Genomic DNA, 26,177 nt, shown 5'->3' with positions numbered 1-26,177 from the left:
GCTGACAGATCCTCTATATACTACACCACACAGGAGAACTGACAGATCCTCTATATACTACACCACACAGGAGAGCCGACAGATCCTCTATATACTACACCACACATGAGAGCTGACAGATCCTCTATATACTACACCACACAGGAGAGCTGACAGATCCTCTACATACTACACCACACAGTAGAGCTGACAGATCCTCTATATACTACACCACACAGGAGAGCTGACAGATCCTCTATATACTACACCACACAGGAGAGCTGACAGATCCTCTACATACTACACCACACAGTAGAGCTGACAGATCCTCTATATACTACACCACACAGGAGAGCTGACAGATCCTCTACATACTACACCACACAGGAGAGCTGACAGATCCTCTATATACTACACCACACAGGAGAGCTGATAGATCCTCTATATACTACACCACACAGGAGAACTGACAGATCCCCTATATACTACACCACACAGGAGAGCTGACAGATCCTCTATATACTACACCACACAGGAGAGCTGACAGATCCTCTATATACTACACCACGCAGGAGAACTGACAGATCCCCTATATACTACACCACACAGGAGAGCTGACAGATCCTCTATATACTACACCAAACAGGAGAGTTGACAGATCCTCTATATACTACACCACACAGGAGAGCTGATAGATCCTCTATATACTACACCACACAGGAGAGCTGACAGATCCTCTATATACTACACCACACAGGAGAGCTGACAGATCCTCTATATACTACACCACACAGGAGAGCTGACAGATCCTCTATATACTACACCACACAGGAGAACTGACAGATCCCCTATATACTACACCACACAGGAGAGCTGACAGATCCTCTATATACTACACCACACAGGAGAGCTGACAGATCCTCTATATACTACACCACACAGGAGAGCTGACAGATCCTCTATATACTACACCACACGGGAGAGCTGACAGATCCTCTATATACTACACCACACAGGAGAGCTGACAGATCCTCTATTGTTTGTTTCGGTTCAAAGAATTGTGATGAATAAATAAATGCTTACACGAAAATTGAATAAGACAAAAATGAATTTACTTAATAAAATATAATAAATATAAACAGTCACTAAACGTAGCACATAATCAATAGTCATGCATTACACTCTCAAGGTAGACTCAATCTTCATCCAGGGAGCAAGAGAATGGGCCTAAGCACATGTGCTCTTCTGCTATATCTCTCTAGCTACCAGAGGTATCCAACCCCCAAGTGTGGGGAATGATGTCACCAGTCTATTGTCCACTGGCCAAGGTACATCCCCTCAATCCCCAATGAAATCTGTTTAACCAGTTTTTTGCAACTGGAGGAGGGGGCTTCATGTAGGACACATGGCTGAAATTCAACAACTGGGGGATGGGCCCCTGAACTCATGTGGGGGAATTATATATGTCTGATTGAAAACATATCAATATCTCTATCACTCGTATTCATTAATTGGAGTGTTGAAATCATTTAAAATATATATCATACCAAACATTCCACCCCTGATTTCAATCACTATAATTAATTATCCTACCACTAAATTATTCAAATTCTTTATAAGCCATTACATACATTATTGTTCCCTAATATGTTTGTTTGCTACCAATAGAAAACTACGTTGGTACAAAAAACAATGGAGATAAAAATCAAAAATCAAAAACAAAACATTGGACCAAATCAAAAACAAAACAATGGACCAAAGATACTGGAAAAGGTGTCCATGGCTGAGTCCCTTCATCTTCTACTGCTGAAGCTGGTCAGGGCCTCACTTTATACGCCATTTCCATTCAGGCAGAAGCTTCTAGGGTTAGTTCTCCCCTTGCTTGTCATCACCTGGCGGTTATGAGGTTCACCCTGGTCACCGTTTAGCCGCATCTGGGCTCGGTCTCAGCACTCAATTGTACATTGGCACAGATACTGCCTGCACTATTGGAAAGAAATTCAAAGTCACACTTGAAAAAGTTCAGTCCAAAAGCAACAATCCAAGATGTATTAACTTGGTCCATAATAACTCAGTCCAAAAGTTCTGGTCCTGGACTGGTGGCTTATTTCTCCACCCCTTCATCAAAGGAATAAGACAAAAATACCTGGTCCAATAAAAATATGCCCAAAACAACATTTGAAATTTTCTACGGTAGCAAACATTTTTCTAATACTAAATCATAACTATGTGCTCATTAAAACATGTGTATCATAAATATATATCGCATATGTCTGGACTTATACACTGAAATCTAACATAACTCCAGAATATTAATCACCAGTTATCAAATGCATAACATTCACATAATAATAATCATTTCTAGTATAATAATGTCAATAAGAGTAACAAAATTATGTTAATAATAAAAATCAAAATCAGTCATTAAATGTTTCCACTTTTTTTTTTTCATTAAAAACATAACCCAAACCAATATGCTTTTAACCAAATTAATTTTAACAAATTAAATATTTATATCAATAACAAGCACATTACATCCACACACTGTCCCTGATTTTCAGCAATGCATTCATTCAGTACCCAGTAAAGTTTTTAATTTACATATGAAACAAAGAAAATTACACTTTGGGTAACCCACACCTTTGTATTGCATGCTAATACTGTACTCCAGTGTAGATGCAAGTCAAAAAACAAAAAACAAACATTTCCATCCTGTATACATGGCTCCCCCACCCTGTATGCATGGCTCAGTTCCCCCATCCCCCCACCCTGTGTGCACGGTCATACTCACCAAAGGGCGAGGCAGCACTAAAAGCGCCTAGGTCGCCTAGGGAGGTGGGCGCTTGACCCCGGACTTTATAAAAAAAAAACCTTGCTCAAGTGCGCCCCCCCCGCATCCTGCCGCCCTGGGCACGTGCCCTCAATTGCCTAGTGGCAAATACAGCCCTGCCCCCCTTTAAATCCAGTACTCCCGGACTGGGAAAAGAAAAAAACAGTTACAGGTGAAATAAAAGACATGCTAAATTTTTGTAAATGCATATAAACAGAGTATACAGGTTACATACATGTAAACTTTGGCTTCCCTTTATGGGAGGTAATTAATTCTTGAACGTTGCAGCAACTTATTTACATGGTAGAAATAACTTTTCAAGACTATAGAACTTTACTATTATATACTATGAAATGACAACTATATCAACTATACTATCTTTAAGACTTTCTTTAATCAAAGTGCAAAACATCAACTTTACTCTCATCTTACCACCTCTCACTTTAATTCTCAACACTATCTGCATAAAACACTACTTATTTCCCTTGTTAGGGATAGCGGAATGCACCGAGTAATAGCTATAAGGTGCATTCGCAGCCCGGGGTCCACCGTGCAGAGCTACCTGCTGCAAAGTAATGGTGGATAAACTCTGAGCTCACACGTGGGTTAAGCTTCAACCCGTGTGAACTGGACGCGAGCTCTGTTGCCTCACAGAGTCGCGCTGTACACAAAACTATTACCATAACTAGGGTTGTGCTTGCTCTGGAACTCTTCTGTGCTCACCGCACACATGAAGAAACCAGATGCTAAGCCAAGGCTAATTGCCCCCACTGACACTAGCTGCCTGCCTGAGTGTACAGTCCCAAAGCTAACAGCCTCACACACATATGTATTGAGTGGTATACTGTAGTATCCACTTGCATAAGCCAAACACATTTGATACTAGCGCATGGTCGTGCGGCCATGCAAACCTTTTATATTTGCACCTCTTCAGGACCTTCCTGGTGGACCAATAGGAGCTGTTTCAGGATCTGAGTATGTGACCCCCGACCTCCAATGAGAGGGCCTCCCGTGGGCATGCTCAGTGTGTGAAAAGCAGGACTTAGTCCCAGAAAAGCCTGCTCGCCGCTGACCAATGCTGGCTACAAAGGCAGAGCCTGGAAAGGCAGCAGTAACCATTCGCACAGTATCAGACTGAGCCAGATGCTGAGACCGATATCTCCGCTGAGCAGGTTCCTCTGCGGCTGGAGGAGAATGGGAGACCGCAGAAGAGATTTGAGATTCCCACTGTGCAGTGGCGGGAACTCAACACCTAACATTATTCTCCCAGGGCCCCCTCCTCCCTGAGCCTCACTACGCTCAAAGGCTGCAATGAGCAGTAGAGCCCTAATGTGCTCCACAGGTTAACAGGTTCTGTCCTCTGAGCCGAGACCCTTCCAGTCCTTCAGATAGTATTGTTTGCCACTTACCACCTTGTACACCAAGATAGAGTTCACCTCGCACTCATCCGTGGATGAACCCGATGTCCCGGCAGATGACTCGGAAATCCGGGACATATAGACGGGCTTTAAGAGGGAAACATGAAAGGTGTCGGTGATACCAAGGTGTGGAGGAATAGCCAAATGGTAGACCACAGGGTTAACCTGATCCAGAACCTTGAAAGGAACTATGTAGCGAGGCGCAAACTTAGTGGACTCAACTCGCAGCCTGATGTTACGGACAGAGAACCACACTAAGTCGCCAGGAGCGAAGGTCGGAGCGGGGCGCCGGTGTGCATCAGCAGAAACCCTCATTCTCTCCTTGGAGGCCTGAATGGCATCCTGTGTGCGGTCCCAAATGTCATGTGCCTCCACTGCCCAGTCTGCCACCCTGGAATCAGAGGATGACACGAGCATGGGCACAGGGACACGCGGATGTTGGCCATAATTAAGGAGAAATGGAGTCTGCCCAGTGGAGTCGGCTACAGCGTTGTTCAAAGTAAATTCCGCCCAAGGTAGCAAAGATGCCCAGTCATCCTGCCTAGCAGAGACAAAATGTCACTGGTATGTCACCAGAGTCTGTTTGGCCCTTTCTACCAACCCATTCGTCTTGGGATGGTATGCAGAAGAGAGATTCAACTCAATGCTGAGTTAACGACAGAGCTCTCTCCAAAACTGAGACACGAACTGGGGACCCCGGTCACTGACAATTTTGTCAGGCATGCCATGTAGACGGAAAATGTGTTTAATGAACAATGCCGCCAAGGCCCGTGCAGAAGGTAACCGTAGAAGCGGCACCATGTGCACCATTTTAGAAAAATGATCAGTGACTACCCAGATAACGGTGCAGCTCCGAGACTTAGGTAAACCCACCACGAAGTCCATCCCAACCATCTCCCAATGCCTATCTGCCCCCGGCAAGGAGGAAAAGTAGCCCAGCAGGCCCTTGCCGAGGAGACCGATTCTTGGCGCAGGAGACACACACCTGAATATGATCCCTGACGTCATGAGTAGTGTTGAGCATTCCGATACTGCAAGTATCGGGTATCAGCCGATATTTGCTGTATCAGAATTCTGATACCGAGTTCCGATATTTTTGTGATATCAGAAATCGGAATCGGAAGTGTTCCCAGTCATCTTCGGCGTGTGCGGTGCGTATGGTTCCCAGGGTCTGAAGGAGAGGAAACTCTCCTTCAGGCCCTGGGGTCCATATTGATGTAAAAAATAAAGAATAAAAATAAAAAATATGGATATACTCACCCCTCCGATGAACCCTGGCTGTCACCGCTGCAAGCGTCTGCCTCCGTTCCTGAGAATTCAGAGAGTGAAGGACCTTCGATGACGTCGCGGTCACGTGAGCGGTCAGGCACTGCTCAGCTATCGCTCTGCAGCTCTGCTCCTTGTGGTTCTTCCTAGCTCCGTATTCTCCTTCTGTGCTCTCAGCTCCGCCTCCCGCTCTTGGCTCTGCCTCCAGCATTTATGTACTTTACTCTGCCTCCCACTCTTGGCTCCACCTCCTTCATTTCCGTTCTTGGCTCCTCCTCCTGTGCTCCTGCTTTTGCATCTGCTCTTGCGGTCTTTCCCTTCCTCTGTTCCTCCTGTGTGAACAGGTCCCTACCTGTTCCTATATACCTACCGTGCCTGCCTGTATACCGGTCCTGCCAGTGTTCCAGTTCAGTCCTCCTGTCCTGCCTGAGTGCCAGCCATGCCCGCCTGTCTGCCAGAGTGCCAGCCATGCCCGCCTGCCTGTGTCTCCGTCAAGCCAGTCCGCCCGTCAGGGTCTCTGCCGTACCTGTCCGTCAGACTGTGTCTCTGCCGTGCCCACCTGCCTGTGTCTCCGTCAAGCCAGTCTGCCCATCAGGGCCTCTGCCGTATCCATCTGTCATTCAGTGTCACAGCTGTGACTGCCTGTCTGTGTCCTGTTCCCCTGTGGGATCAGCATCCACAGCCAGACACCACCCTGGAGTGGTACCTGGTAGCTACCTGCTGCACAGTGTCTGACCTCACCATCAGAGGCTCCAGCGAACACCTAGGAAGCTACTTAGTTAAACTCCTTCCAGGGAAGTCTGGTCTGTGGTCCAGTGGGTCCACACACCCCCCGCTCGCCAGCACCAACCAGTCTGGCCGCGATCGTTACACAGTCCATCACAGCCTGTAGTTCGGCAGGATCAATAGACCATCCCTGGGCAGAGATGATATAGCCAAGGAAAGGCAAGGACTCCTGCTCAAACACACACTTCTCCAACTTGGCGTATAGGGAGTTTGCCCGTAAGAGGTCGAAGACTTTGCAAACACCTCTCCGATGGTAGTCAATATCTGGAGTAGATGAGAAAATCATCCAGATAGACTACAACCATGGTGGTGAGCATATCCCGGAAGATATTGCTCACAAAGTCTTGGAAAATGGCGGGGGCATTACAGAGCCCAAAGGGCATCACCAGGTATTCATAGTGCCCATCCCTGGTGTTAAAAGCCGTCTTCCATTGGTTCCCCCTCACGGATGCGAATAAGGTTGTAAGCACCCCATAGATCTTGTTTAGTAAATACCCTTGCTCCCCGTAGCCTTTCAAAGAGCTCAGATATCAGGGGTAGTGGGTACTTGTGAGATCTTTTGGAACTCCTGGAGTGGACCCGCAGATCCACGACAACGAACCTCCCAAAGGTGAGCTGACCAGGTAGACCACCCCCTATACAGGGAGCGTTAGGGGCAGACCCAAGGGAGACTATTGCCGCAGAAGCTGGAACCCGGAGACAGGTAGTAGGAGGTACAAAATAGAGAAGCTGGGTGTAGGACGGAAAGAGCGGGGTAAGATGAAGTATGGTTTGGCAAGAGCTGTGTACAGGCAAGACCAAAGGAGCACTGGGAAGGGGAAGACACAAAGGAAGCAGGACAGGACAGAGATACGAAACTAACAGAGTACGGAGCGGACGCTGGAGACGCTGGACTGGACAAGGAGACAAGGAAACCTGGGAAAGGCAGAGAAGCTGATCTGGCTGGACTGAGTGGAGACTCAGAACAGGCAGTGCATAGACAAAAGTGGACCTGAGTCACAGAAGCACAAATGACAGACAGGCAAGGAGCAGAGGAAAGAATTAACTTAAATACATGGCGTGCTGAAGGACATCCTGGTCACGGTCCTCCAGGATCACAGAGAGGAGATACAGAGCACCTGTAAATCAGAAAAAGGAAGTGCTGGAGTGGGCGGTGCGCACGTGAACCTGACGAGAACCAGAGAGCGGAGAAGAAAGGAGAGGTTGCGCGCCCGCAGGAGGAGCGCGCCGCAGCAGCTAAGTATGAGCAGAAGGAGCGGCCGTGGTCCCGGCAGCAGGCACGGCCACAGAAGGAGTGGCCATGACAGTACTTATTCTTAATGGTGATGGCGTTAAGACGCCTGTAGTCCATGCATGGACGTAGTTTTCAATTCTTCTTCTACACAAAGAAGAACCCAGCTCCTGCAGGTGACACTGACTTCCTAATGAATCCTCTTGCCAGATTCTCTTGGATGTACTGGGACATTGCCTCCGTCTCCAGAAGAGATAATGGATAGACTCGACCCTGGGGAGGCTCCGCACCAGGCAAGAGGTCAATAGGATAGTCATAGGGGTGGTGAGGCGGAAGGGTCTCCTCAGCCCTTTTGGAGAACATGTCCGCATAGGGCCAATAGTGCTTGGGGAGGGAGGAAAGATCTGTGGGTTCCTCAGTTGTAGCAACCTGAACGCACTCCCTCTGACATCTATCCTCACAGGATTTACTCCATCCCAGAATTCTCCTTGAGGACCACTCTATATGAGGAGAGTGGTAGCATAGCCATGGTATCCCCAACAGGACCTCATCAATTCCCTCGGAATGACAAGAAGGGAGATAATCTCCTGATGAGATGGAGACATGGAAAGAGTGAATGGAATGGTTTGGTGTGTAATCTGTGAGGGTAGTGTCGACCAATTTGCCATTCGTATGGTCACAAGTTTGGCGAGCATCACCAGGGGTATTGCGTGTCGTTGGGCGAAAGCAGATGACATAAAATTGCCCTCTGCCCTGGAGTCCACGCAAAGCTCTACCATAAGAGTGGAGGGGCCTATGGTAATTGTTCCCTTGAAGGACAATTTGGAGGAAAACATCGCCGTGTCTAGTGTACCTCCTCCAACTACCACTAGACGTTTTCCCGACCGCTGAGAACACCTGGAGGCAAGATGTCCTGACTGACGGCAAACATGACAGACCTTAAGTGCACGAGCGGTCCGGGACTTAAATCCCGCTCGTGACACCTCCATAGCCTCATGTAAATCAGACGCCTGGACCGGAGATTCCAGAGGTTTGGCAAAGGTGGGAGCCAGCCGAAACCTCTGCCTACACTGGGCTCGCTCCAACCTTTGCTTGTTAAAGCGAAGGTCGATGCGAGTTGATACTGCTATGAGCTCCTCCAGTGTAGCGGGAATCTCCCTAGTGGCCAAAGCGTTCTTCACATCGTCAGCAAGCCCCCTCCAAAATTCCACGATGAGGGCTTTATCCAGCCACCCCAGCTCAGATGCTAAAGTCCGAAAGTGGAAGGCAAAATGGCTGACCATGGACGAACCCTGAGTCAATGCCAGCAGTTGCAGCGCCGTATCATGGGTGACTTAAGGTCCTAAAAAGATCTGTTTCAGAGTGCTCATAAAACGAGGAGCACTCTGCACCACATGATCGTCGCGCTCCCACAGCGGTGTAGCCCAATCCAATGCCCTGTCCGACAGAAGAGAAATAATGAATCCCACCTTTGCCCGCTCTGTGGCAAAATGTGCAGCCAGGAGCTCAAGGTGTATACCGCACTGGCTCACGAAACCCCTACATGATTTGCTGTCACCAGAGTATTTATCTGGCAGCGGGAGTTGAGATAAGGTCGGAACAGAGTTGGCAGTGGATAAAATTGCTGCAGCCATGCCAGCAGCCCGAACAGCTATTGCGGTAACATCCACAGCTGAGGTTGCACGCTCGAGAGCCGCCAACCTGCCCTCCAGCTGATGGATGTACCGCTGCAGTCAATGTTCATCCGCCATTACTTAGCTAGACCCTGGCGCTAGTATACTGTTAGGGATAGCGGAACGCACCGAGTAATAGGTAGGTAGCTACAAGGTGCGTTCGCAGCCCGGGGTCCACCGTGCAGATACATGCTGCAAAGTAATGGTGGATAGACTCTGAGCTCACACGTAGGTTAAGCTTCACCCCGTGTGAACTGGAAGTGAGCTCTGTTGCCTCACAGAGTCGAGCTGCACACAAAACTATCACCCTAACTAGGGTTGTGCTTGCACTGGAACTCTTCTGTGCTAACTGCACACATGAAGGAACCAGATGCTAAGCCAAGGCTAATTGCCCCCAGTGATGCTAGCTGCCTGCCTGAGTGTACAGTCCCAAAGCTACAGCCTCACACCACATATGCATAGAGTGGTATAGTATCCACTGGCATAAGCCAAACACATTTGATACTAGCGCATGGCCGTGCGGCCATGCAAACCTTTTATAGTTGCAGCTCTTCAGGACCTTCCTGGTGGACCAATAGGAGCTGTTACAGGACCTGAGCGTGTGACCCCCGACCTCCAATGAGAGGTCCTCCCGTGGGCATGCTCAGTGTGTGAAAAGCAGGAATTAGTCCCAGAAAAGCCTGCTTGCCGCTGACCAGTGCTGGCTACAAAGGCGGAGCCTGGAAATGCAGTAGTAACCATTTGCACAGTATCAGGCTGAGACAGACGCTGAGACCAATGTCTCTGCTGAGCAGGTTCCACTGCGACTGGAGGAGAATGGGAGACCGCAACAGACATGGTTTGAGATTCCCCCTGTGCAGCGGTGGGAACTCGACACCTAACACCCTTACAGGTTATCTTCTCTGACTACATTAAACACTATCACTCCTATAAAGTGCAACAAGTTTTAAGATTCGTCTAACAGTGCAATCAATCTTCAAGTCAATAACTCAACTTTTTGAACAGCAGTAACGATGTGAGGGACCCGTTTCGTAACCCCCAACGTAGGCTTTGGGGCGGGATACAAGGCTTAGTATCCTGACCCTATCTTCCACCACGCCATACTAGTTTTTCTTCAGGTATCTGTAAAACAAATCATCTTTCAAGGCAATATTAGCAACAGTTTCTTTAAAGATTTTTTTTTTGAAAACCAGTAGGAAGCACCTAAAGAGGTGCCAACTATGTACAAGAAAGTTTTGATAATGCTTAGTTCATGACTCTATAGTTCTGTTAAACTTGAACAACAGTAACATAACCAACCAGGTTAACTTTTAAATTTTTACAGTTATTTCACTTTTATTTAGTTTTGCTGCTTTGGTAGCACCTGGATGCTATGCTCACTCATATTGGATTCCAGTCTGATTCCAGGAATAATAAAGATTTGATCAGTGCTCCTGCACTGTGTCTCTATATCAGTTTGAGTAGCGTGTGAACTCACTGGATGTTGTAGAGGCACTGATTTGACCTCTGTAGATTTTGGGGCTGTACTACTTGCAGATGACTTTGGCTTGGCTGGTGTTTCAGGACTGGCAGCTGTTGGTTTGCACTTTCTTACATTTAGGGTGTACCAGCCTTTTTCACCCCAGTGACTGGTGCAGGTAACACAATCCCCTGGGTACAGATCCCTGTCTGGGTGCCCCTTCAGAAGGTGAGATTCAACATCACGTCGGGTGACAAAAACCTCTGCCAATAGTCCAGGCTCTTTAAGAAAGCCTCCACACTTTTTATGGTAGAAGGCTGCTATGACGCCCTGTAACCATAAGCCCCTGTCTGAACGTTTAGCTTTACGGGCCTGTACTTTGGCCCACAGATTGCGCTCCTCTATAGCTCTACTCCGGGCTTCACTATCCTCCTCTTTCTTTTTCCATTTTAGTTCCAGACGCTGGCCATACTCCTCCCAGCTGAGGACTTCTATATGGGACCCCTTTGGTTGGGCCTCCCCAGGGAACCCGATCAGTTCTGCTCCCATTGAAAGACTTCCCCCTCTGTGCTCACCTCCAGTGGTGTACCTTAGGCATCAGGGGGGAAATCATGTGCCTCTCTACTCTCTATCCCGGATTCCTGGTGCCAGGGAACATTGTAATGGCCCCACCTGGTTGGGGGGCTGATGGTGTTGGGAACATGCCCACCAGTGTCTCCTTGGTCTGCAAAGTGAAACAGTCGGTGGCCGTAGTAAGGTCAGTCACTGGAGTGGGGTCGGTAGCTAGGGCAGGAGCAGTCGCTGGAGCAGGGTCAGTTACTGGGGCAGGTTTGTTCTCCATACCTGCTTCTGATGTGATCCCTCCGGTGCCGAGTTGCTCTGCTGCTGAAGCTGCAGTCGCTAGTTGCTGGAAGGGCCGCGGCTCCTCCAGCGTCGACTTTCTGCGCAGGGCCACCTTCCATCTTTTCACTGCGGTCAGCTCCGTGTTCAGGAGCTGACAGCTCAGCGCCTCCACCTGCACTCCCAGGAAGTCTGGATACTCAAGCGGCAGTAAGTCCTGATCCTCCTCGTATCGACTAGGACAGTCCTTGGCTGCCTCTTCACCATCCGGGTGGCCACCGGTTGCTTTCTTTTTCTCCAGTTCTGCAGCTGTACTCACATGCTACTCTTGCTCTGTTCTCCGGGGGATGGGCTTCTTCTTCTTCTGGTTCCTGCCATAACAGATCAGCAGTCGAACCTCTCTGGCCAATGGACATGTCCTCATAGTATAGTAATACCTGAAGGGGGCATTCCTGGTTTTCGTGCCATTCCTCCAGGTGCTGCCCACGGTCACACGTCCTTCTCCTCCTGCACGCCACAGTGCTCCAATGGCGACAGTTTTGTTAGTTATTTTTTAAAATAAAGCACGTGCACTGTGTGAGGCAGTTATGGCGATGTTTTGATGGCGATGTTTCAAAAGCTCATTAATGTCTATGGCACACAACTAATAAAGCTTCTCTTTTAAGTACAGTCTCTTACGCACACAGGACCAGATTTTTCAGGTCGGTCCATCCTGTTCTTGACGCCAAGTTGAGTCGCTCGCCAGGACAGTGGGGTACTTGGTACTGGGTCCGGTACTCAAAGCAGAATGTCATGGTGGTGGCGACCTGGTCCATGGCCCTGGGTGCCTAAGTTAAAGGAAAAGTCTTTAAAGGGGTTTAGAATAACGTCTGTATTCGTGAAGCCACCTGTGGTATTCGGTCAGTGGGGACTGACGCTGCTTTTAGGTGTCCTCTGGGGTGATGTTATAGCAGCTAAGATGGTACAACTTCCCACAGGTGAAGTTGGTCCCCAGGGCTCCCAGTGCATAGGTAAAGATGGTGGATGGTGCAGTAAAGAACAGAGGACACAGGTTTGCAGTCGTTTGCAGTCTCTTTACCTGGTTTACTGTAGGTCTAAGGCAACCGCAGACCAGGCCACCAGATCACAAGTACAGGTAGGGTCTGGCCAGCTTGGAGGCAAGTTGAGAGTCCCCTTTACTAGGTGGAGATCAAAGCCCTCCTACTTGCGCTTTGGTGTAGTCCCTTGCTGCCTTTGGCTATGGTCAGGGTCCTCACTGTTCTTTCTGCCCTCCTGAAAGGTAGGACACTAACCCGTATGACTGGTGGCTCGAGCCTTTTTACAGGGTCTCTATCACGACCCAGGCTCTATGTGCCACTGTGTCTCCTGGGTATTAGAGTAGACAGGTGACGTGAGGTCCAGCTGTCCTGCCCGTTTCTGCTGTATGTCTTGGAGTCCCTCACAACCTCGGTCTTCCAGCTACCGGAATCTGCACTCTGCAGGGAGGTAGCCCAATTGCAGCTATCCTCCCCAGTTGTCACTCGCCTGTGCTTCTTCCTCCTTTCAGTCTCTTTACAAGTTGCTCTGCTCTCTTTTTCTTTCCCAGGAGCTGCAGAATCACTTGTCTGCACAGTCCCAACTTTCCTTCCTCACTCTTCACTCTCCTCTAACCAACTGTCTAACTCTCGCCAACTGCCTAGCAACTGCCTAGCAACTGACTCCTCCTCCTGACCAGAGAGAGCAGCTCCCCTGCAGTTGGGTAGTGTGATAAAAAATCACACTACCTAAAGCGTAGTCCGGCAATGTAAAAACAAGGAGGCAAACATTATGAGAATATCTGAACAAGATAAAAATGTTGAGCTCTTAAAAAAATAAAACATTAAACCCCAAAACATGCTTTATAGAAGAAGAAAACAATAACCTAGTCTTGAACTTGTTAGTTATGTGCCCAATACTAAAAAAAAAAAAAACAGACAAGACTCAAACTCTTCGGTGTTGTATTGATTTATTCTTCTTAACATTTTGTTAACGTTTGTTAAGGAAATCTTGGATTATAACTTATTAGATCAGTTCAAGCTAAATTTGTAAAAGGAGGAGGAGGTTTAACTTAGAAAGGTTTGGAAATTTCGATTTCAAATAGTAAAAAAAATAGACAAGAGACAAGAGTAAAAGAACAGAGTCAAAAAAAGTGACATACTTTGATTTTTGTTTATTTTCCAGCCAAGCTATGTTAAAGAATATTATATATTATTATATACTACTAATATTATATTATATATTATATACTACTCTCCAAATTGCTTTGACTTCATTCTTCCAAGAATCCCTAAAAAATAGCTATTAGAAAAACAATTTCAGAAGTAGAAGGCACACAACGGCCGGGTTCAGGATGAGTTTGTGGACACTTTTGCTGCCATTGGTGCAGACGGTTTTAACATCCACTGATACACTGCCCAAGGTTTCAGTCTGGCTTCCGAGATCACAGATGGATTTTGTTGCACATCCCCGAATGGCTGTTGAAGTTGAGGGGCTTCCTACACAAATGAAAGCGATAAAAGATTTTACACACATAACATCGTGAATGGCTATTTTTAATATTTGTCTGATTTGCAATTTTTCAAATTTAGTTTATGTAACGTATATTTTGCAATTTATATTATTTATATTTTATCCAACACTCCGACCTATTAAATTTTACAGTCTCAAAGTAGAATATAATTTTTCCAGTGGTCTCACTACTGAGAGAACTCAACATCAATAAGCAGAATGAAAATGATAGGTCAATGTCTCCTACAGGTAAAGCAATAGTTAAGTGAGAAAGAAGAGCATACCCTAGTAAAGAGGTGGTCCACTAAATTAACATTGATGACCTAGCCTTAGGATAGGTCATCAATGTCTGATGGGTGGGTGGGAGTGCGACACCCGGCTTCATGCCGATCAGCTGTTCTTGGTGCAAGTGGCGGCTGGAAGTGCTCAGTTACGGAACGGCTCCATCTACTGATAGTTGCCGCGGCTGGGTACTGCACATCCACCCCTTTCGTTTGAATAGAGGGCTCCTGGTCACTATCAGTAGATGGTGCAGATCCATAACTAAGCACTTCCAGCCACCAATTTTATATTACAGGATGATTTATGTAAACTAGAAGCTTGGGCTGATAAATGGCAAATGAGCTTTAATGGGGATAAATGTAAGGTCATGCACTTGGGTAGAAGTAATAAGATGTATAATTATGTGCTTAATTCTAAAACTCTGGGCAAAACCGTCAATGAAAAAGACCTGGGAGTATGGGTGGATGACAAACTCATATTCAGTGGCCAGTGTCAGGCAGCTGCTACAAAGGCAAATAAAATAATGGGATGCATTAAAAGAGGCATAGATACTCATGAGGAGAACATAATGTTACCTCTATACAAGTCACTAGTTCGACCACACTTAGAATACTGTGCACTAGTGTTGAGCATTCCGATACCGCAAGTATCGGGTATCGGCCGATACTTGCGGTATCGGAATTCCGATACCGAGATCCGATACTTTTGTGGTATCGGGTATCGGTATCGGATACATAGAGATGTGTAAAATAAAGAATTAAAATAAAAAATATTGATATATTTACCTCTCCGGCGGCCCCTGGTGAGTCCGCGGGTAACCGGCAGGCTTCGTTGTTCAAAATCAGCGCTTTTAGGACCTGAGAATCACGTCCCGGCTTCTGATTGGTCGCGGGCCGCCCATGTGACCGCCACGCGACCAATCACAAGCCGCGGCATCACCGCAAGCTATTAGCACGCTCATTTTTGAAAAATGAGCGCGTTAATGACTTTCAAAGACGTAGCGGCTTGTGATTGGTCGCGGCCACGCGACCAATCACAAGCCGCGACGTCACCGCAAGCTATTAACGCGCTCATTTTTAAAAATGAGCGCGTTAATGGCTTTCAAAGACGTCGCGGCTTGTGATTGGTCGCGGCCGCGACCAATCACAAGCCGCTACGTCTTTGAAAGTCATTAACGCGCTCATTTTTAAAAATGAGCGCGTTAATAGCTTGCGGTGACGTCGCGGCTTGTGATTGGTCGCGGCCGCGACCAATCACAACCCGCTACGTCTTTGAAAGCCATTAACGCGCTCATTTTTAAAAATGAGCGCGTTAATAGCTTGCGGTGACGTCGCGGCTTGTGATTGGTCGCGTGGCGGTCACATGGGCGGCCTGCGACCAATCAGAAGCCGGGATGTGATTCTCAGGTCCTAAAAGCGCTGATTTTGAACAAAGAAGCCTGCCGGTTACCCGCGCTGAGTTCAGGGGCCGCCGGAGAGGTAAATATATCAATATTTTTTATTTTAAGTCTTTATTTTACACATCCCTATGGATCCCAGGGCCTGAAGGAGAGTTTCCTCTCCTTCAGACCCTGGGAACCATGAGAATACCTTCCGATACTTGATGTCCCATTGACTTGTATTGGTATCGGATATCGGTATCGGCGATATCCGATATTTTTCGGGTATCGGCCGATACTATCCGATACCGATACTTTCAAGTATCGGACGGTATCGCTCAACACTACTGTGCACAGTTCTGGTCTCCGGTGTATAAGAAAGACATAGCTGAACTAGAGCGGGTGCAGAGAAGAGCGACCAAGGTTATTAGAGGACTGGGGGGTCAGCAATACCAAGATAGGTTATTACACTTGGGGCTATTTAGTTTGGAAAAACGAAGACTAAGGGGTGATCTTATGTTAATGTATAAATATATGAGGGGACAGTACAAAGACCTTTCTGATGATCTTTTTAATCATAGACCTGAGACAGGGACAAGGGGGCATCCTCTGTGTCTGGAGGAAAGAAGGTTTAAGCATGATAACAGACGCGGATTCTTTACTGTAAGAGCAGTGAGACTATGGAACTCTCTGCCGTATGATGTTGTAATGAGTGATTCATTACTTACATTAAAGAGGGGACTGGATGCCTTTCTGGAAAAGTATAATGTTACAGGGTATATATACTAGATTCCTTAATAGGGCGTTGATCCAGGGAACTAGTCTGATTGCCGTATGTGGAGTCGGGAAGGAATTTTTTTCCCCAATGTGGAGCTTACTTTTTGCCACATGGGTTTTTTTTTGCCTTCCTCTGGATCAACACGTTAGGGCATGTTAGGTTAGGCAATGGTTTGAACTAGATGGACTTAAAGTCTTCCTTCAACCTTAATAATAACTATGTTACTAATAACTATGTTATCACCGGCACCAAGAACAACTGATCAATGGCTGAGATTGGTGTGGCACCACCACTGATCAGACATCGATGACCTATCCTAAGGATAGACCATCAATGTGAAAGTAGTGGACAACCTCTTTACCTCTGTATATGAAAGGGCGCATTACACAGATTGCATAGACAGTATCGTCGCAATAAAAACTAATTAAAATAAATGCTACAAATGTAATTATTGAGTTTTTTCTAAATATTTTTCCTGGTCTATAATGGACAAATTGGAGAATTATTTTGTTCTCACTAGTTCAGTGATGATGAAATATGAAGAGGACCCATCACTCCTTTTCTTTGGTTCCCTTTAAAGTGAATTTTTAAAAAATACGTTTTAGTACCTGAAATCTTTGTTGATTGGAGAAGACACATATTCTCATCTCCGCTGCATTGTACCGTATCCGGTGTGTGACACCAGGTTGAGCCGGCGGATATGCAGGATCGGCAGACCAGTCCATTGGAGTTGGTGCTTTTTGTTGGCACTAAAGAGATAAAAGGGAAAAGTTAAAAGACTTATTTTTCCATTAAATTTATACCATCGTGTTTTTCATGTACAGTCATGGCCAAAAGTATTGACACCCCTGCAATTCTGTCAGATAATACTCAGTTTCTTCCTGAAAATGATTGCAAACACAAATTCTTTGGTATTATTATCTTCATTTAATTTATCTTAAATGAAAAAACACAAAAGAGAATGAAGCAAAAAGCAAAACATTGATCATTTCACACAAAACGCCAAAAATGGGCCAGACAAAAGTATTGGCACCCTCAGCCTAATACTTGGTTGCACAACCTTTAGCCAAAATAACTGCGACCAACCACTTCCGGTAACCATCAATGAGTTTCTTATAATGCTCTGCTGGAATTTTAGACCATTCTTCTTTGGCAAACTGCTCCAGGTCCCTGATATTTGAAGGGTGCCTTCTCCAAACTGCCATTTTTAGATCTTTCCACAGGTGTTCTATAGAATTCAGGTCTGGACTCATTGCCGGCCACCTTAGAAGTCTCCAGTGCTTTCTCTCAAACCATTTTCTAGTGCTTTTTGAAGTGTGTTTTGGGTCATTGTCCTGCTGGAAGACCCATGACCTCTGAGGGAGACCCAGCTTTCTTACACTGGGCTCTACATTATGCTGCAAAATTTGTTGGTAGTCTTCAGACTTCATAATGCCATGCACACGGTCAAGCAGTCCAGTGCCAGAGACAGCAAAGCAACCCCAAAACATCAGGGAACCTCCACCATGTTTGACTGTAGGGACAGTGTACTTTCCTTTGAATGCCTCTTTTTTTCTCCTGTAAACTCTATGTTGATGCCTTTGCCCAAAAAGGTCTACTTTTGTCTCATCTGACCAGAGAACATTCTTCCAAAACGTTTTAGGCTTTTTCAGGTAAGTTTTGGCAAACTCCAGCCTGGTTTTTTATGTCTCGGGGTAAGAAGTGGGGTCTTCCTGGGTCTCCACCATACAATCCCTTTTCATTCAGACGCCAACGGATAGTACGGGTTGACACTGTTGTACCCTCGGACTGCAGGGCAGCTTGAACTTGTTTGGATGTTAGTCGAGGTTCTTTATCCAACATCCGCACAATCGTGCGTCGAAATCTCTTGTCAATTTTTGTTTTCCGTCCACATCTAGGGAGGTTAGCCACAGTGCCATGGGCTTTAAACTTCTTGATAACACTGCGCACGGTAGACACAGGAACATTCAGGTCTTTGGAGATGGACTTGTAGCCTTGAGATTGCTCATGCTTCCTCACAATTTGGTTTCTCAAGTCCTCAGACAGTTCTTTGGTCTTCTTTCTTTTCTCCATGCTCAATGTGGTCACACAAGGACACAGGACAGAGGTTGAGTCAACTTTAATCCATGTCAACTGGCTGCAAGTGTGATTTAGTTATTGCCAACACCTGTTAGGTGCCACAGGTAAGTTACAGGTGCTGATAATTGCACTAATTATAGAAGCATCACATGATTTTTTGAACAGTGCCAATACTTTTGTCCACCCCCTTTTTTATGTTTGGTGTGGAATTATATCCAATTTGGCTTTAGGACAATTCTTTTTGTGTTTTTTTCATTTAAGACAAATTAAATGAAGATAATAATACCAAACAATTTGTGTTTGCAATCATTTTCAGGAAGAAAATGAGTATTATCTGACAGAATTGCAGGGGTGTCAATACTTTTGGCCATGACTGTATATACTTATGAAGAATTTTTGACCTCCTTCCAAAAGTTGTCCTTTTACTATACATAGATATATCCTTTCTTGTCTTTGCTCCATGCTCAACATGTGTGGCACAAGATGACTAGCTTTAAAAAAGCATGATTTTGTAATACTCTGCCATGAGATGTCCATGCTATGTGTGTCTATATACGGCCACTCAATGGACGCGACCTGTATTGCAGCATGTCAAGAGTTTTGCTAACATGTTTCGATATTGCGTTGATTTTGCTTTTTTTTTTTAAAGAAATGGAATCCTTAGCCTAACTCAAGAAAAGAGTGAACACATCTGTGGGAACATCACAAGGCGGGCATGCCCGACGAACATCGAGCTTCCATGAAACGCACAGATTGGTCAGATGTCATAGTGACATCTACTCATTACAACAGAACGATGCCTTGGTATGACCTATTCATATCCTATCAGAGAACATAAAATTGTATTGTCCAAGGTAAAATCCCATTTGCATCCAAACTTTATGGAGAACAATAGGATCATGGGGAAAAGATCAGTTTTTTGGGAGGCAGTCTGAATCATGTATTGTGCCTGTGCACCTTTCCTTTATCCTCTCTGATCCCTTGGTTAAACATGATGGACATTTGTCTATTTTTGAACCATATTAGCTATGCAACTATTTTTTGGCTTCTATCCATTCTTCTCTCTACGTTGGGTCTTCTAGAGAATGCCAGCACCAACTAACCCCACAATAATGTGCATCGCACTCCATTTGACTTAGTGTTGCTAACATTTGTAAGTGCTGCTTAGTCAGTGGTTTTGCCTGAGGAAGACCCAGAGATAAAAGAAGAAGAAGAAGAAGAGCTTTTCGAAGAACCTGGCAGGAAACAGCCATAGTAGGACAGGTGTGGCCCAAGACGAGACAAATTCTATTTGGACCATATGTATTCAATACAAATCGAATCTCCTCTCTGAATTTTACAAATCTGCCCAAATTGAAATTCGAAAGATCCACTCAACTCTACGTTTTTTTCATCATAGCAAAAATAAAAAATAAAAAAAAGCATTTAAAATTGTTTTCTTTCTCTAGTATAAATACATTTCTAGATCAACGACGATCAATCTCAATGATCTAGTACATATAACTTAACAAGTGTTATAGTACATACTGATGACAACTATTGGGTCTTGCATCGATTTCAAAAGCTCTGACGAGACTATGTCAGTGGAGAGATGGGCAGAATGATCATACCCTCTGGATGCTCCATAAATATATGTGATAGGAATACTCCATTAAAGGGTTGTTCCCATAAAAATCAAGCTCTCTCCTTTCCATAGGATAGGGCAAGGGATGACCTTTTATCTGGCCCTCGGGAAGATTCTCAGGGACCGGATTCTTGGGTAAAGGGTTGCATTTTGATTGCCACCAGCTCATTAATTTCTTCTTGCTCTGTTAGCACACACATACAGTGTTCACCACTGAACACTGAAGGGCATGCAATGAAAGATTACATCCTGAAACCAGTGCCAGAGTCAGGATGAACTTTGTGGGCGGAGTTAGTACGGCCCCCAAAGGATGGTATAAATATCCAAATGGCCCTTGGCAGAAAAACGATTCCCAACCCCTGGGATAAGGAATAACTTCCTGATGGCTGGAGGTCCAAGCACTGGGATCTCTACCAATCCTGAGATTAGTACACTGCATGCTGTCAGGATTCTCCCGTTCCTTGTTAATTGACCTCAATTATGCGATTTTCATACTTCTTGCCACATTTTAACAAGACTTGATGGACCTCACTCAATACAAGAAAGTGTATTGTATGAGGTCACTCATGTCTAGTCAGTACATTATCGTATGTATGCAAGTCGCATACTTGTGATCACTTGACCATGCAGTGCATGCCTCGGGATTATGATCCACCAATCCTGTGCTCTGTTGTCGGCATCTCTGTCCTCTGAGCCACAACCGGTTCTGTCGCTCTTCAGGGGCTGATTACCTTTTGCATTTGTCCTTTTGGACAGTAGGTGTTTTTTCATTTGTTATGTAGTCTATCCTATCTCATTGCAGGTGCTACTATTTAAATCTTCCCCTTGCTGGTCTTCTCTGCTGGTGATAGTCTATAGCGGAGTACTAGAGTCAGTGGATGATTTCCTTTTGCAAATTAGGGGTTCAAATAGAAAAAAAATCAGAACTTGCTGACTTACATGCTGGAAGATCAGGAGTACAGTTATCAGTGTTGCAACATGAAACGGCCATCCTTAATTGTAGCTGTGCTGTGCTTATGCTGCCATTAGTGCTACATTGAGATGATGGTGAGCACAATCTGAGTAACATTTCGGTTCTCGCTCCACCTATAGCAAAACATAATAAAGATTATTGATTTCTAAAATTTTAAAGAATAAGTTAAAGTATACAGTTGATTGGATCTATTGTTCAGAAGGGTTTCTTTGAAGAGTAATTGTATATTTTCAGAATAAGCTGTCCAGTGCATGTACATACAATTTTCATCCATTGTAGGACTTGTTTCTGGTGTTTTCACCGGTTTCCACATCCATGCTCCATCTCTTAATTTGCAATTGACTCTGAGACTGGCTACTATGGTGTCTCCCATACACAGCACAGTGGTACACACTACACAAACCTACTTTTCATTATATAGTTAGTACACAGGCAGAAGCATCAGCATGGAAGACTTTATTCAGCAGTACTGAGCAGTGTAGCTGTGCATCCAGCTCTAGAGTGAATTAAAAGAGTTAATAGAAAGTTCAGAACAATCTTCTGCTACTCCTTCTCAACACCATAGAGTATAGTACACAGAGGTTTACAAAGAAATTATAAAGACCCATTGCAAAAGTTCTAATTTTCCTCTCCCCCACCTCCATTCCCACCCCCCAAGAAAAACAAGCAAACAAAAAAATGGTGGAATAAGAGGGGTTACATCACATATGTGTAGTGACAGAAAGTTTAAATGGCATACCTGCCAACTGTTAAAGTCAGGGAGAAGGATATGCAGCACATTCCCAGTAATTTTGCCCCTGATAAAGTCACCTGCTACGATACCCCTTAAATTTTTAACATAGAACAGGATGCCTCCAAAATGACCCCTGTAAATGGTATGAAATTCTCACAGTGAATTCCCATGCACAGTTTTTTCATAGTATCCCCAACTTCACAGTGACCCTTCAACACAATATTATACCCCAACAGTCACACCTCTACACAGTACGATGTCCCAAATCACCCCCACAGTAGGATTCAACCACAGTTGCCCCTACCACCATGAAGTCCCCAATCATTCACAACAGTATGATGTGCCCATATCACCCACGAATCTTCCCCAGAATATGAAGCTACCTCAGTTCCTCCACACTGTAAAATTGCCCCATAGTATGATGCCCCTACACAATATCTTGCTACAACAGTATGACGTCCCAATATCACACAGAGAATGATTCCCCTACAGGTCCTCCAACAATACAGTGCCCCCACACAGTATTATGCACACACAGTTCCCGTACACACAGTATGATGCCCCAACAACTCCCACACAGTGTTATGAACCCACAGCCCCCCAAAAATATGATGCTCTCCACACCTGATTTTCCAGGTCAGTTCAAAAATGCTATTTCCAAACTGATTTTTTTTATTATTATTAATTTGGCTGCTTAAAATAGAATGCAACACTATTTTCTTAACATAAGGGGAGCAAAGCAGAGGTGACAGTGCTGTGAGAGAAGAGCTGCAAGGGGTCTTTATAATGGCACATGCTTTGCTCTGCTTTTCTACACTGTACTCACCAGAAGCTAGATCTGTATGTCCTGGTTTTACATGAATCTTATCATATCACACAGGGAAAGTTGAATCTGACCATCCCTAGGAGTGTTTATTTTTCCTGCAGGTCACTTGCTGCAGGGGTACTGAAAAAAAGGTCCAGATTCCAGATGGAATTGGAGATAAAATTGTTAATTCATTGTTAATCCATTAAAAAGATATACACGTTTGAAAAATAAAAAATTAAGGTGGAAACCTTTGTGAAACCTGCGCTTCTCAAATGCCAAACATTCCTAATCCTGGAATGTTCATATGACATTTTGATTGTCATTTATTACATTTTTTGGATGAGTTGTGCTGACCAAAATTGTAATTCTGATGTTTCAAACTATTTTTGTTACGGTGTTTGCTATATGGTTTAAATATTTTTTTTTCCTTTTTTGATAATTTGGATTTTTACTTTTACAGTTGATTTGAATGTTTATTTTTCATTCTTTTGAAACCTTTTTTTTAGCTTTATTGTTTCTATTCCAATCCCCTTAGACCAGGGAATAGGCTCTGATCTCTGCTGTTAGAGACGCACGTATAACACAGCTGGCATCTGCCCAGTTTTGAAGCTCACATCATGGTGGAGGAATTTTTTACCTTATACTTTTTTTGTTCCCTTTATTTATTTTTTAGTGATGAAAGGGGTTAGGATTCTGATTTGTGGCATGCTTGCCAATAGGGTGTTTATTAACCACTTCTTGCCATTGCACAATCCGTTCACGTCATTATTGATGTTTGACCAGAGATGAGGATCCTCAGGAGAAACCGGCTAAAAGAGCTGTAGCAGGGGGATTTGAGTGTTTGCAATGCTTATTTAACTTTTTACTTGCCATGAACAATGTGATCACAGGAAGTACACAGTTACGGTACCGTCACATTTAACGACGCTGCAGCAATATAGACAATGATGCCGATCGCTGCAGTGTCGCTGTTTAGGTCGTTGTGTGGTCGCTGGAGAGCTGTCACACAGACAGCTCTCCAGCGACCAACGATGCCGAAGTCCCCGGGTAACCAGGGTAAACATCGGGTTACTAAGCGCAGGGCCACGCTTAGTAACCCGATGTTTACCCTGGTTACCATTGTAAAAGTTAAAAAAAACAAACACTACATACTTACATTCTGATGTCTGTCACGTCCTCCAGCATCAGCTTCCCTGCACTGTGCCAGCGCCGGCCGGCAGTAAAGCAGAGCACAGCGGTGACGTCACCGCTGTGCTCTGCTCTACGGCCGGCCGGCGCTGACAGTCAGTGCGGGAAGCTGACACTGAGGGACGTGACAGACATCGGAATGTAAGTATGTACTGTTTGTTTTTTTTAACTTTTACAATGGTAACCAGGGTAAACATCGGGTTACTAAGCGCGGCCCTGCGCTTAGTAACCCGATATTTACTCTGGTTACCAGTGAACACATCGCTGGATCACCGTCACACATGCCGATCCAACGATGACAGCGGGTGATCAGTGACCAAAAAAAAGGTCCTGATCATTCCAAGCAACCAACGATCTCCCAGCAGGGGCCTGATCGTTGGTCGCTGTCACGCATAAGGATTTCGTTAACGATATCGTTGCTACATCACAAAAAGCAACAATATCGTTAACGAAATCGTTATGTGTGAATGTACCTTTAGACAGAAGGACATCTTGCCCTCTAAGTAGAACACTATCAGCTCCCCGCAGGGATCCGATGATAGTTAGAGCTACTGGAGAACTAAGAGTGACCTTCTAGTCTCCAGTAGCTCAAACCCTAATGGACCTTGGCTCGTGCATATGACCGTTTGTTTTCCATCTGAGAAAATCATTAGGCTAATCACACTCTGATCAGAATTTGATCCGAGTGTAATCTGAGATTTTCCTCGATGTGGAGAACGGAAGAAAACAAAAAAAATCCCTCTTATCCATTCAGTGTTTCAATGAAATTTGAACGGCACTTGGACGTTAGCCGACTACATTTCAGTTTTTTTTTCCACGGACCCATCGATATGAATGGGTGAGTGCCATCCAATTATTGGAAGCAATTTGACCATAGCTCGATTTTTCCTTTGGACTGACTCGGTCCAATGACAAAAAAATCGGACGTGTGCGCTGCCTCATAGAATAATTTGAGTGCAATCCTTCAAATCGATGGCTAGCACTTATCCGATTTTTCTGGTTGTGTGCACCAGCCCTTATTCTGATAGGTTGGGAAATTCTCTATATTGCATATTTAGCACAGAAAATTAAAGAGGAAGAACAGGTATCCAGCTCAGTGAACTGTGAACAATCTTTACTAACAACGCATTTCGAGCGACCGCACACCTTTCGTCATGATTAAGGATGCGAGGTCACTCGAAACGCGTTGATGCCACCTGTCATGTGAAGAAGCCTTGTTGTGTCCTCCAACTTCTCTCCATCTGAATACAGATTGCTCACAGTTCGTTGAGTTGGATCCCTGTCCTTTCTCATTGATTACTTCCACGCTTTGACATGGCGTTCTCCAGCCTCTGAACAAGAGGGATATGTCGTATGGAGAGCTGGATTCATTTTATTTAGGACAGAATATTAGCATAGCAACCAATGCAATTAGGAGATCTTGCGTTCAAGTCCCCACGTAGGACACTTCTAAGTGTTTAAAAAAGTTTAAAAAAATAAAAATACACTTTTTTGGAAAATAGAAGTTATTTATTTTAACTAAAAAAAAACACCTAAAAAAATCTTGTATGACTGTATCTGTAACGATCAGTACAATAAAAAAAAATCTTATTTTACCTTGCAAAGAGAAAATCACAAAAAATGAAAAATGTAAGCATTTTCAATTTCACTGAAAATGAAGTAAAAAATTCTTGTAAAGTCGTATGACCCACAAAATGGTACAAATAATAAATACAGGTTTTTACGCAAAAAAAAAATAATGATAATGAAATCTGCTCTTGGAAAATTGAAGAAAAAAATATAGCAGAATGTGCGCATTCACATATTAAAGATGGCGAGAAATTGAGTAAGGGAAATTAACTTTAGACATAATTATGTAAGAAACACCAATAAGTGGAGTAAATCCCATCACTCACCAGCAGTGGTTTGAGAATATTGAGATGCACATTCGTAGCCGGATGGACAAGCCACGCTACTGCCCGAGCATGAGGAGGATTCGGACAGGCACTGAGTACACGAGAGAGCCTCACCTAAAGAGAAAAGCGCGTTGGTCAGTGGATTAATCATTCATGACATTCTGGTCTCCAACCTCACTGAGATCAGCGACATCCGAGAAAAATCTTCAATCACAAATAAAGAATAAATAATAAAGATATGTTCTTCGCGTTACAATGTTTCACAAAACGTACTTGTTGTAGCGAGGGTCAAGAATAAGCCGAGGATTCCAACCAGGGAGCTCATTTTTTCTGCTCTATGTAGACCGCTGCTATCCAGAAATGAAAATCTTTTATCAAGCAAATTAATTTATTAACGTTTTATTGGGCGGGGTAAAGGGGAGGAACATATT

The 26,177-nt window shown here is 44.7% G+C and overlaps 1 protein-coding gene across 1 annotated transcript; it reads right to left on the bottom strand.

The window, feature by feature from the left end:
* Positions 1-13,449: 13,449 nt before the first annotated feature.
* Positions 13,450-26,157, bottom strand: LOC138651142 (phospholipase A2 inhibitor and Ly6/PLAUR domain-containing protein-like). Its single transcript, XM_069741160.1, has 5 exons — positions 26,020-26,157; positions 25,747-25,860; positions 21,089-21,235; positions 17,055-17,195; positions 13,450-13,995 (listed from the first exon to the last, which is right to left on the bottom strand). The coding sequence occupies exons 1-5, from the start codon at positions 26,069-26,071 to the stop codon at positions 13,802-13,804; spliced, it is 648 nt and encodes a 215-aa protein (XP_069597261.1). The 5' UTR covers positions 26,072-26,157; the 3' UTR covers positions 13,450-13,801.
* Positions 26,158-26,177: the final 20 nt, after the last annotated feature.

The sequence above is a fragment of the Ranitomeya imitator genome, chromosome 10 (genome assembly GCF_032444005.1).
Source record: "Ranitomeya imitator isolate aRanImi1 chromosome 10, aRanImi1.pri, whole genome shotgun sequence".
NCBI classification, from domain to species: Eukaryota; Metazoa; Chordata; class Amphibia; order Anura; family Dendrobatidae; genus Ranitomeya; species Ranitomeya imitator.
The sequence above is the reverse complement of the archived record's forward strand: the minus strand, read 5'-3'. Positions and strand labels throughout refer to the sequence as shown.